Source organism: Sorex araneus, chromosome X, assembly GCF_027595985.1.
Source record: "Sorex araneus isolate mSorAra2 chromosome X, mSorAra2.pri, whole genome shotgun sequence".
Taxonomy (NCBI): Eukaryota; Metazoa; Chordata; class Mammalia; order Eulipotyphla; family Soricidae; genus Sorex; species Sorex araneus.
In genome coordinates, this window is record NC_073313.1 from 324,186,580 (window position 1) to 324,199,678 (window position 13,099).

Genomic DNA, 13,099 nt, shown 5'->3' on the forward strand with positions numbered 1-13,099 from the left:
GGAAAAAATCCCTGAGCACAAAGCCAGGAATAAGCCCTGAACACTGAGGATGTCCCAACCCCCTGCACTCCTGCACACACACCCCCGCCCACACACACAAAATTAAATGTCATTCCTTTAGTTTACAAGGGGAGCAGGACAAGGTTGGGGATACCAAGAAACTTCATGACTATCACTCTCAACTTCGAGCAGTTTCCCCTGTTAGCCTGAGAATGCTAACAATACTGTCTAGCTGAACCGTGTTAAGGGAGCAATGGTTTAGCCTTGGTCTGCATTTCTATTTCTGGATTTGTTACACATTCCCTCCCCTCCTTCAGTTCTAAGAAGTCCCAGCAATTATCAAGAAAGAGGAAAGGCCAATGGATGTATCTTTGCCAATAAGTTTATATACTTTTTAACAACTACTTCAGCAAAACAGATGTCAGTAAACCTAGGAGTCACCACTTTTCACAAAACCAGTTTAGTAATGAGGGTGTGAAAGATTCCCAAAAAATAACCTGACATGAGATTCATCTAAACTGCGTAATTCTTGGCTCATTAAGAGAAACATCAGCCAATATTAGAGAGTAAACAGGAACTCACCAATGTAAATTAAAATAGACTATGTTAACTAAGGGCTGTTCTAAATAATCCAGTTTGGATTATATTTTATAAACACCAGTTTCTACTAGATAAAAGTTTGGAATGCTGAAATAACATGGATTTTCCAAAATGATGTCATTTGGAAGATTAAAATCTTAGAAGCTGAATTTCCCCAAATGGATATGAGAAATACCACTGAAACAGCAATTTTAAATTTAATAGTAGGGGAACAACTCAGACAATGAAATAAACATGAGCATGTTTGTGTGTTAAAACTTCCTAGTGAGAGGCAAAGGTATTGAGAATTCAGAGGAAAACATAAGATGATTCTTAATATAATAGATGATCACATTTCTAATGTATATCCTTTTTATTGGTAATTTGAATATTCAGTTCAGAAAAAACTCACTAAAGAAGCAGCAAGAGTCCTTACCTGTTTGTTTTTGGCTGGCTTGAAGCAATCAGGGCATAATGCACGTCTAAAGTAAAATTTAAGTTAATATAAAAAGTTAATATATTATTTGGAGGTGATATAATTAAATATAAGTTAGACAACATATCTACTGAGGATAAACTCAGGATTTCAAAAGCAGAGAAAATAAAGTCCTTTCCTAGCTACACTGGTATGTCTACATTAAAGAACACACTTTAAACCTAGTAAGACATAACAAGTATTGTTTCCATTAGAAAGTGGAGCAATACTGTTTTCATAAAAGCCAAAATCATTAAAATATTACACAATTGAGTTTTATTTACGTGGCAACTTACAGAAAGTAGCAATCCTCAACTGTTTCTGGGTGAGCAAAGACCACACTGACTTCAAACAAGCTCTAAAATTATAAAGACAGTTTTAAAATGAGCAAAAAGAAACCAACATTAACAACTTATAAATGGAAATAGAAGTTAGTAATTCTCAAAGATTGGCTCAGAAAAAAAGAGTGAAAAGGAAACTGGAAATACTATTATTCTCAAACCAGCTTGTTCTCAGGGCAGCCGTGAAGAAAAGTTCTTTTTTTTTTTTTTAACTTATAAAGCTCAATCTTTAGTGATTTTACCAAAAAAAAAACCACCCTAGAGCACATTTAAAATAAATTTGTATGACTTTAGACAAGTGCATAAATTAGGTGCAGAGGGGGTAGGAGAAAGTTCATAGAGCTAGTGTGTATAATTTGCATGCTGGAAGGCCCAGGCTCAATTACAGGCACACACACAAAAATGTTAAATAAATAAATTAGGTGTGGAATATGTGGAATAAATTCAGGGAATTAATAAAAAGTAACTGAAAAAAATCAAAAGAATTTGCTTCTGACAATATTATGATTAAAATTATTTACAAGACAAAAGTACTTTATATATGTGCAAAACTCTACATGAGGCAGGGGCTGCAGACATAGTAAAGCAGGCAGGCACTTGCCTTGCGTGGGCCCAACCCAGCTCCAACCCCTGGCACCTCATATGATCCCCAAGCTCCACTAAGAGTGATCCCTGAATGCAGAGCCAAGAGTAAGCCTTGAGTACACCCAGGTGTGCTCCCAAACCAACTCTACATGAGGCTTTTTAACATAGTTTCAACCACACATACACATACACACACAAAGTACTCATGGGTCCAAAAATCTAATACAGGACTACAGTGCTTGCTTCGTACGCAGCAGTCCAAGGTTTGATTTCCAGCTTCACATATAGACTTCTCCACCGCCACGAGTGACTACCTGAGCACAGAGCCAGGAGTAAGGCCTGGGCACTGCCTGGTGTGCCCTGCAGCCCCTCAAAAAATAAAACAAGCCAAAAAAGTACTCAAGGGCCTCAGTGGTAGAGCTAATGCCCCACCTATTATGTCCCTGGGTAAAATTAATCCCTAATATCACCAAAAAATATACTCAAACTTCCTTATAAACTTTAGTTTTAAAAAAGAGATCTAGACTTTTTGAGTTATTACAAAAGTGAGACTTACAAATTGAAAAACAAACATGAAATGATTTTTCCATCCCATACAACTGAGGCAGAACCAGTAATTGTTTATGCGTTCTTCTAGCCATTTTTATAGATACAAACATATACTTCTTGGGAGATTAATTATAGCCATCTTTTCAGTTCTAGGGACTATCTGTCATTTAAGCTAATAGATAAACATTTAATATAATAGATGATCACATTTCTAATGTATATCCTTCTTATTAGTAATTTGAATATTCAGTTCAGAAAAAGCTCATTAAAGAAGCAGCAATTTTTTAGAAATAAAAATTTATTTTTATTTTATGTGATTTTATAAATATAAAATATTATTTATTTTATTTTATTATATATAAATTATATATGATATATCCAATTAGAAATAAAAATCTCTAATGGGGAAATTTAAGCTGTACTAAGTTTTTCTTCTAATTTCAGAGATAAGTTCAAGGGGCTGAGCACAGGCTTTACATGCAGAGGGCCCTATGTGCAGTCCCAAGTGCCTAAGCAATGAGCTAGATTTAGCCCCCACACAGGGATAGGCCAGAAAGAAAAAGGGGGAAGAAAACTGAAACAAAAGTTTTTCTCTCATTAAAAAGTTTTACAGAGGTCAGTGATGTAGCTCAGTGGTAGTGCCTCATGTGTATGAGTCCCTGACTTCTAAAATGAATATATGAATGAATAAAATAAAATAAAATAAAATGTTAACATTATAAAAAAAATCCACCTACATAGAAAAAGCACTATTTTATATTCTACATACATTTTTCTTCATGGAGAATACACAAAATTTCACACTGAGGAAAAAAACAGACAACATGTTGTAATTTTGTCTTTTTTTAGTTTGGTTTTTATTGTTTGTTTGTTTGATTTTGGGCCACACCCCTGTAAGCTCAGGAATCATTCCTGGTGGGGATAAGGAGATCAAATGTGCCAGGAATCGAACAGAAGTCAGCTGTGTGCGAGCTAAGTGTACCCGCTATACTAGCTTTCTAGCTCTTCATCTTTTTTTCTAGCTTTGTATTTACTCATTGCATTGGATGGTCAATAAACTTACTAGCGACTCTATAATAATAATAATAATAACAAAAATAGTAATAAAATTTCCCCTCTCTAATCTACAAAATGAAATTATAATTATGATGCATTACTTTTACACAAGAAAACGTCCATATATCCTGAGTCTATTTAGTCATTATTGCATCATTTGTTTTCTGTGCTCATTGATTTGACATGAAAACAGTAACCCACAAAACTGAAATCTGAGGGGGTTGGAGAGACAGGTACTATTGGCAGGGCACTTGCCTTGCATGTGGCTGATCTGCCTTGCATGGGGCTGAACCTCAGCACCCCATAAGGTTTTTGAGCACCGCCAGGAGTAATTCCTGATTACAAAGTCAGGAGTAACCTCTAAGCATTGTTGGATGTGCCACCAAAAACAAAACAAACAAAAAACCTTCAAACTGAAATCTGAGGTGAAAAATAGTTTGCATTGAAGACTGAGCAAAGCATAGCAGGTAGAGTGCTTGCCTTGCACAAGGCTAACCTGGGTTCAATCCCCAGCACCACATACAGTTCCCCGAGTGCTGCCAGGAGTGATTCCTGATTGCAGAGCCAGGACTAAACAACACCAAGTGTGGCACAAAAAGCAAAAACATGAAACAAAAACAAAGAAACAACTTGCGCTAATGACTTCTCTAATTTCCAAAGTACTTTTCTTTTTTAACCTCTTTTCCTCTTCATACTATCTGTGAAGTGACTGTGTTTTCGATTCTTTTAGTACTGAGTTTAAAGGAGAGTTTATTCTTAGGAACAGGGGTAAATAGCTATATAAATCAGAATGAGGGGAGGGGAAATTTTAACTATTTAGCTTTGGGAGGTGCTTTTGTGATTTTGTTTAAATAGGAGTATGTCTAATATTCAGGGAATTTCTCTCGCACAGAAAATGAAGCAACTGAGGTCAAGCTATTGGAATCTCATTCAAGATGAGCTGATGAGTTTCCTGTTTATCCGGAAACCTGTTCTGTTCTTCCCTGAATCAAGCAACTGGGGTAAGTCTGCTCTGGAATGGAAGAGACGGCTTAGTAGACTGCTCTCCAAAGCAGAGGTTATCTAAAATCAAAGACATCCAGCTGCCACTAACGTGAGGTAAACAGAACCCATGCTCACTGCAGTAGAAGAAGTTGCAACTGTGTATCTGCAAACAAAACTAGCCCAAATAACAAAATTAAATCATCTAGAGTTGGCTCACTTGTTCACAGTTATTTGTGAGTTCTTTTGCACTAGTCAACCTGTCTCTTTGATTAAACTATAAATATCTTAAAAGGTGTATATTCATTTCCAACCTTTTAAAGTCAATTAAAGTGCATGGCATCTATCATACTCCTAAGTGTCTTGAATCACAAGAGAGAAAATTTCAATTAAAGATTGAGAAATTATCATTTTAAATCCATAAAAATCCCTCATTGGATTATTAAAAGAGAAAATTCTTTTGACACCCAAAGCTCTGCCATATAACAAAGTGAATCCATTAAAATTAGAGAACGGAATCAATAATGCTGATGACCCAATACCTTTCCATCAATGGGAATACCCAGTTCCTCTGAAAACAGGGGGTGAGTTATCCACTTGTAGGCTTCTTTTAGCTGAACTATATCATTTCTTCCCAGCGACAGACTCTGCTTTCTGAATAACATAAAGATTAATTTGCTGAGTGAAAAACTTCACTTTTTCTACTAAAGACAAGATTTTATGCAATTATTAATATTTTAAAGTGTCTCCTACCTGCCAGGCTCTGTTGCACATCTATAGAAAGAAGAGAACAGAGAAGACAAAAATCCCTCGGCTTATGGGCCTTATATTCTAGTTGTATCAAGGACCACATTTTAAAATGGCATATAAACAGGGTTGGAGGTAAGATGTGTCAGGAAAGGGACCACAATAACAATGATATGGAGAAATGGTCACTCTAGACCAGGACTAGGTGCTGAAAGCAAGTGACATGCATGAGGCCCTCTCAGTAACATTATTTTAAACCAGAGTGCCTAAAAGGTGAAAAACTGGGAAAAAAAAAAAGTGCCTGCCATAGAGGCAGGCTTCATGATGGAAAGAAACCAGAGACACTGATGAAGGGACAGTTATAAAGGGATTGGTATTTAAACACTGTATCCCTGAAACTCAATCATGAATAACTATGTAACTTAGTAATTCATGGTGATTCAATTTAAAAAATTTTAGATGAAAGGAATACAGGTATATAAGGTAGTATATAAGTAGTCTTAAAACTTCAAATACTTACACACTAATAAGTTTTTCTGAGTTACCACTGCCAAATTCCAGAATTTATACATCATAAACAAAAAGATGAAAAGAATCGTACAACTACAAAACCGTATAATAATTTAATCTGAAATAAAACTGTTTCTCTTTTTCAGAATAGGTTCTTAATTTTGAGAAATCTAAGTAAAAGCTGGACTTCCCCACACACACACCTTCATTGCTGAAGAAGAAATACTAAATCCTAAACTATGAGTGTTCTAAAAAGCTTATCAATTTAATATGGATAAATATTTAGAAAGAAGTCTAACATTTCCCAAACTCTAACAAATTAGTTTGGGGGGAATCCCAATTAAAAATTCTAGCTTTTAGTTGGTACCTTAAATTGTGATAGAAAGGAATTGAAGTAAAAAAGAAAGAAAACATGATATGTTATTCAAACTGCTCTATTCCACTGAGAACAAAGAGACATTACTAATAAACTGAAAAGTTTACATCATTCAAGTAATGAAAATTTCAAATTAACCTTATGGCTATTTTCAGAGCTGCTTTTAACAAGACATGTTAGCATCAGCTTATGAATCATCTCTTTCAAGGTCTAATTTTCACTTAGAGAAATGGTTACTTAAGAGTCAATATTCTTTGATATTTAATTTTTCAAGATGAAAGAAACTACTAACTGCAGGTAGAAAACAAAAAATAGATTAGCTTAGTGGCTATAATTAATTGATCTAAAAGGATAGATATAAAAACCACTGGTCCTCCTTGAGTGCTTTCATAGGCTCTGGGATTGCAGTTTAATAATAAAATTCTCAGAAGCCCTACAACTGAAAAATAATCTGATAACTTTTCTACATTCAATAGCTTATTAAAATAGTAAAATATCTGAGTTTCCTAAACTTTTCCTAACTCTATGACTGTTAGAAACATTTTCATTTTTTAAAAAGACTATCGTGAGGGGCCGGAGTGATAGGACAAAAGGTAGGGCTCTTACATTGCATGTGGTTGACCCAGATTCAATGCCCAGCACCCAATATCACTCCCCAAGCCCCACTAGGAATGATCACTGAGTGCAGTCAGGAATAAGCTCTGAGCACTGCCATGTGTGGCCCAAAAACCAAAACCAAAACCAAAGCAACAAAAAACAATACTATCATGATATTGTCTATCACAATATTGTATCAACATTTTGATATTTGCAAAATAAAAAAGATAAATGAAAAGTAATTACTTGTGTAAAAACACTTTAAAGAATAAATATTTTTAAGAGAAAAGCACAAAAAGCAACAAAAATTAAAATGAAGAATATTTTGAAACAGACAACATAAGAATGGGGAAGGAGAGATAGCTCAATGGGCTGAAGTGCATGTTACATATACAGGAGGGCCAGTTTGCACTACACAGTTCCCCAAGCATGGTCTGGAATGATCCCCAGGTATGCCAAACACCAGGCCAGCGTAACCTCTAAGCAATATGGGTATGGCCCCAAAACAAACAAAAAAGAAGAAAATACCCACAAAAAATAAAAATGACTTAAAACTGTTTAGCCTGTTGCAAATGCAAAGCCCTGAATTTGACCCCGGACCCCAAATCATCCGCAACAATTCTGCTGGTCTAGTCCTGACAGACCCAAGCAGCGCAGAGTGGCCTCCACAACATTTTTTTAAAAATTATTTTAAAAATGATTATTTAAAAAATGTTGTATTCCAGAGAATAAAAAAGGTTGTAGCGAAAGCCAACTCTAAAACTGGGTTATATATTACTGACTAGATACATAAGAAAATCAGTATTATAAATCCTTCATAGTCGCTGAATTATAATTAGCTCATAAAAAACTCCAACTCCAGATATCTTTTCTTTCTAGATCAAAGAGGTCAAGGAAAGGGTTAACAGACATCTTGGAAATTTTGTCCTTAAATATAAAGCAAAAATACTTTAAAATGTCATCTTTGGGGCTAGAGCAATAGCACAACGGGCAGGGCGTTTGCCATGCACGCAGCCAACCCAGGTTCGAATCCCAGCATCCCATATGGTCCCCTGAGCACCGCCAGGAGTAATTCCTGAGTGCAGAGCCAGGAGTAACCCCTGTGCATCGCTGGGTGTGACCCAAAAAGCAAAATAAATAAATTAATTAATTAAATAAAATGCCATCCTTTCAGTCCTGCAATTGAATGCAGCTAATAACTTTTCCAATATAACTTAACAATAAATGTTTTTGGAGAGAATCCAGCATATGCTTGGTTGTCCTTCAGAACAATATTGATCAACTGTTTCTCAACCTGTTCCCCACTTCCTTACCATTGCTCCCGTGTCCTACTGGTTGGCTCCCTAGACTCATTAATGCAACTTTCACCTGTGGCCCTCTTAGAATATCCTGGGGGCCCTTCAGGGGCCATGTGGCTCCCAATTGAGATATATTGCTTTAAATGACCAGTAATTTAGTACTTAGTAACTGTATTTCTTACTCTCCTTTGTCAGATAACTATGAGGATGTCAATAGTATCATCTGCACTCTTGACACACTTTTTTTTCTATATTCGTTGGGTCAATTCTTTAAAAAGCAATCTCTTTGTAATCTTTTGAACACAGAATGAAGTAGGAACACTTGGAAAAGATTTGTGCATTTGTATCAGTTTCTCTGTGTTGATCAGGACCCTTCAATGAACGAATCTCCTTTTCTATCCTTTGATAAGGAGTAACAACCAGAATTCACTGTCAATGAAAACTTAAAACCTTTAGAAAACAAAGCCAGGTCACACCAGCAATGTTGGTACTCAGGGGTCTCCAAGGTGCACCGACGGGGGACCATGTGGTGCCAGGGATCAAACCTGGGTCAGCCACATGCAAGGCAAGAGCTTCAGTACTATCTCTCCTGCCTAAACATTTAAAACAAATTTGGTGCAACTCAACTAAACTCTAAAACCTTTGAAATATGTGGTAGTTACTTTTTAAAATACAGACATTAAATACAAAAGTCAAATACTTTTTCTGAAAATCACATAACCAAGTATAAGATTCAAATATAGAAATATACACTTTTTCCAGTGCTTTTCTCTGCAGACGATGGAGGAACCAGTGTCTCACGGCCATTTTTAGACCTATTCTGATTTTTACTTTCAAATCCAAAAACCTCTGCAAAATTAGGCAACCAAACCATGATTTGATCATGTGCAGTTACTCAAAGATTTTGTTTATCTTTTATTTTATTTAGTGGTACTATTTACGTTGCACTGAAGAAATTATTAATCTTGTAACTATTATGAAATATAATACACTATCAATTACATAGTGCCATCCCAGAACCTAAAAGGGAAGAGTATGTTATACATACAATTTAACACCAGACAACTTATAGGAATCTAAAACTTTCTAATTTCCACAGCACATAAGGTCTCTTATAAAGACCTTTGGGTCTTTATATCATTTTCTTTTTGTTTCTTTGTTTGTTTGTTTTTGGGTCTCCTCTAGTGGTACTTAGAGGTTACTCCTAGCTCTACACTCAGGAATTAATTTTCCTGGCGGCGCTTGGGAGACCATACGAGATGCAGGGAATCGAACCTGGGTTGGCCCTGTGCAAGCCAAGTGCCCTACCTGCTTTGCTATTTCTCCTGCCCAAGTTATTATTCTCTTTGTATAATCTCATTGTGTTCTGCCTTCACGAGGATTTTATATTTTAAAACTCTTATAGCATAATTAATTTTACAATTTACTCTCTACAATCAATATAAAATGTATTCTTTAAAACAACTTTCCAAAGTACATTATTTAAATACCTGATGCATATAAAATATATAGTCACGTTCCGTCTAAAAAATAGGTTTTGCAAATAAACTCATTAAATAAGCCTTGACTACTTTCACATAATTAAAAATTTCTCAGTGCCAATTTCTCTAGTGATGGTGAACTCACTCTATAAAAAGAAATAGTAGTAAGAGTACTTTACAAGTCAAGTAACATATTTAAATGGTTGTAAAAATTCCCTACCTAAATTACTTACCCCATTTCCTGTTTTACCAGCAACCATACTGCATACTGTAGCAAGTTAGTCACACCCAGAAAGAAAAGAACAGAGAGAAAATGCTCATTGAAATTATGTTCCAATATCACCTCTAAAACACTTAACTCATTTGCTAATCAAACTCTTCTTTTTAGCAGTGAGGTTAATATTCAGAAATGTGGCAGAGAACTCCGTCACTTAAACAAGGATAGGGTACACTTTCCAATGATGGGGTGTAAGAATTTAAAAGGGATATTCCCCCTCCTCCCTATAGATTTTTAACTCTCATTAATAAGGCATTAATGTTTTATTTTCTATCATATATGTATCTCATGGTTTATATGAAATGTCTTATATATCTTACATCTTAAATATCTTATATATTATCTTATAATATATTTATCCCATGGCTATATTGCCTTTTTAAAATATTTTACTACATCATTAGGGGAATGTCCAAAATGACTAAATATAAACTATGTTCAGTAAGCCTCATTTTTTGCATTTTCTTAATAGAAATAACATATTTTAAACTCTAACTTATAACACCTACATATAAATTATTTGTTTGTGGTACCAAAGACTGAATGCAGAATCCCACACAGGTACGTATTCTATACCCTATAATCATATAGGCATATCCCTGCCTATAACTCACTTTGGATGACAATAAAAAACTGAAAAAGTTGGAGCCCAAAGAAATGGCTCAAAAGACTGGAGCACATGCTTTATACTCCAGAGACCAAGGTTTGATTCCTGGCACCCAAAGGTCCCCTCAGCACTGAGCTGTGAGTACCCTCCAAGCTTCAGCTGGTATGATTCCTCTCCCCCCTTCCCCCAAAAAAAGAGCTGAAAAAACTGCTAAAATGAAGGTAGAAACACTTACAAGTCACAGTTGTTATAAGAATTAAATTAAATTTATGAAAACTTCTTTGTAAAGTAAGTCTGTAGCAATTTCCTATTAAACTTCCACAACTCTCACCGTAAAGACATAATTTCTTAAAACATGTCTCCTTCAGGATGAGGCGATATCACTGGAGCGATAGCACAAAGGCTAGGGCAACTGCATTGCACAAGACCAACCCGGGTCTAATCCCCAGCATCCCACAGTACAGAGCCAGGAGTAACCCCTGAGCATAGCCGGGTATGGCCCCAAACAAACAAATAAACCAACAACAACAACAAAATATGTCTCCCTTAGTAGACAGTATTTTATGAGCATGAAGGAAGCGAAGAAATCTAAGTGAATAAAACATCATTATGTAGTCTCCACTTCTACTTGTTACAAGACTGGCCACATTCACTTACAGATCTGGGCATATTTGTATTGTGTATAAATGTTTGCGTGTGTTATCTGTCTAGTGTAAATGTATCATTTTATTTTTGGTTTTGCTTTGGGACAATACCCAGTGGGGCTCAGAGGCTACTCCTGGCTTTGTGCTTGGAGGTTGCTCCCAAGGGTGCTTAGCGTGGGGATGGGTGGGGTAGGGCCTGGAGATTAAACCCAGAACTCCTGAAGGCAAACCATGAACTTCAGTCTGTTGAGCTATTTTTCTAGTCTGAATAATCTTATTTTCAATGGATATTTTCAAGGCACTGGGAATTTTGAAGACTCATGACCTCTGAGCATCGCTGGGTGTGGCCAAAAAACAAAAACAAAACGATTTATAGGACTGATTCCTTTGCCTTGAATCCCAGTTCTGCTCTATGTAGTTCTGAATTTCCCTAATCAATGAAATCTGCAGGGGTATATGAGCTATAGAGAACTTGCTGTTCCTTTGGGGGGGGGGGGGAAGAGACACACCTGGCAGTGCTTGGGGCTTACTCCTAGCTCTGCACTCAGGGATCATTCCTGGCAGGGCTTGGGGACCGTATGGGGTGCCGAGAATTGAACCCAGGTTGGTTTCATGGTCCCTTGTTTGTCCCTTCATTGTCCCTTTTTTAAAGGGACTTTCTGTTTTGTTTGGGGGCCACACTTAAAGGTGCTCAGAGTTTACCGCTGGTTCTGTGCTCAGGGATCACTCTCTTTTTGGTTTTTGTTTTTGAGCCACATCCCATGGTGCTCAGGGGTTACTCATGGCTCTGCACTCAGGAATCACTCCTGGCAGTGCATACAAGATGTCGGGGATCAAACCCAGGTTGGAAGCATGTAAGGCATGTGAGTTACCGGCTGGATTATCTCTCTAGCTCTGAAACTCAAGGCATTTTTGTCCTTTTTTTAGTGACCTTCTCTTCTCCTCTTTTAGGGAAAACTCAGTTCTCTGCAGTCACTTATTCCAGGTGATACCATCGTGTCTGCAATGCATGCTGCCATTCTCTTATTATAAAGCAGAGCAGAACTGGAGGTTGCCAAGGGAAATCAGATTACCACGTGCAACATGTAAAATTAGATAGAACATCTTCAGTATCTGAGACTTGCTAGAGGGCTTTCCTTCCTAATCTTCTGCACACTCACAGCTCAAACATGCCAGCAGGTTAGTCCAAACGAATCACACAGCAGGGGCTGTGCTAGTAGGGAAGGCACCACATCTGTTTTCTTCCTCTCATCAACATCTCATCATAGGCTGTCCCACACTGATGTAGCAAGGGAATTCCCCACAATCCCTCTGAACGCCACTCTGCAATGCTGTCCCAGAGAATGGCAAACCAAGGAACAATTCCACACACTGTGGAAAGCTGAATTTCAAAGAAGTCAATGTTTCTCATTATTTAATTTTCACTACGTGCAATATTGCCCTGGATCTATTTCTGCCTAGGAAAAAGCAGTACATTGCTTTCAGATAATCAAGATAATTTTAATAAATATTCTGTTTTGTACTTGGTCTAAAAAAGATCATTCTCTAGAGAAAGTCATTTAACTCTTCCTCCCTTAACAGAACTAAATAGCATTAAAATTATCAATTTTAGAACTTAGTCCTATACTAAGTACCTCCCCACTGGGGGAGCTCCTTTTCTTTTCTCTACTACTTTCCAAAAAAGAAAAATTATCCATTTTAATCAAGTTCAATACCAATACCAGTGCCACCTCCTGAAAATTCAGGACCACTCAATTTAACCTGAAATTTGGCTTTTACTTTATTAGAGAATTCTAGGAAAGATCTAAGTGAGGCAATTAAATACTTGAATAACATGCTTGTTGGGGCTGGAGCAATAGCACAGCGGGTAGGGAGTTTGCCTTGCACGAGGCTGACCTGGGTTCGATTCCCAACATACCATATGGTTCCCTGAGCACCGCCAGGGGTAATTCCTGAGTGCAGAGCCAGAAGTAACCCCCATGCATTGCCAGGTGTG

At 36.8% G+C, this 13,099-nt stretch overlaps 1 protein-coding gene across 1 annotated transcript in view; it reads right to left on the reverse strand.

The window, feature by feature from the left end:
- The window catches only part of PUS10 (pseudouridine synthase 10), a 75,567-nt gene that overhangs the window by 25,972 nt on the left and 36,496 nt on the right, over nt 1–13,099 (reverse strand). Inside the window, exons 5-9 of the mRNA XM_055121037.1 lie at nt 9,809–9,843; nt 5,320–5,340; nt 5,109–5,220; nt 1,351–1,412; nt 1,016–1,061 (exon numbers count right to left, since the gene is read on the reverse strand). Coding sequence (XP_054977012.1) covers nt 1,016–1,061; nt 1,351–1,412; nt 5,109–5,220; nt 5,320–5,340; nt 9,809–9,843 — 276 coding nt within the window. The remainder of the gene's footprint in view (nt 1–1,015; nt 1,062–1,350; nt 1,413–5,108; nt 5,221–5,319; nt 5,341–9,808; nt 9,844–13,099) is intronic.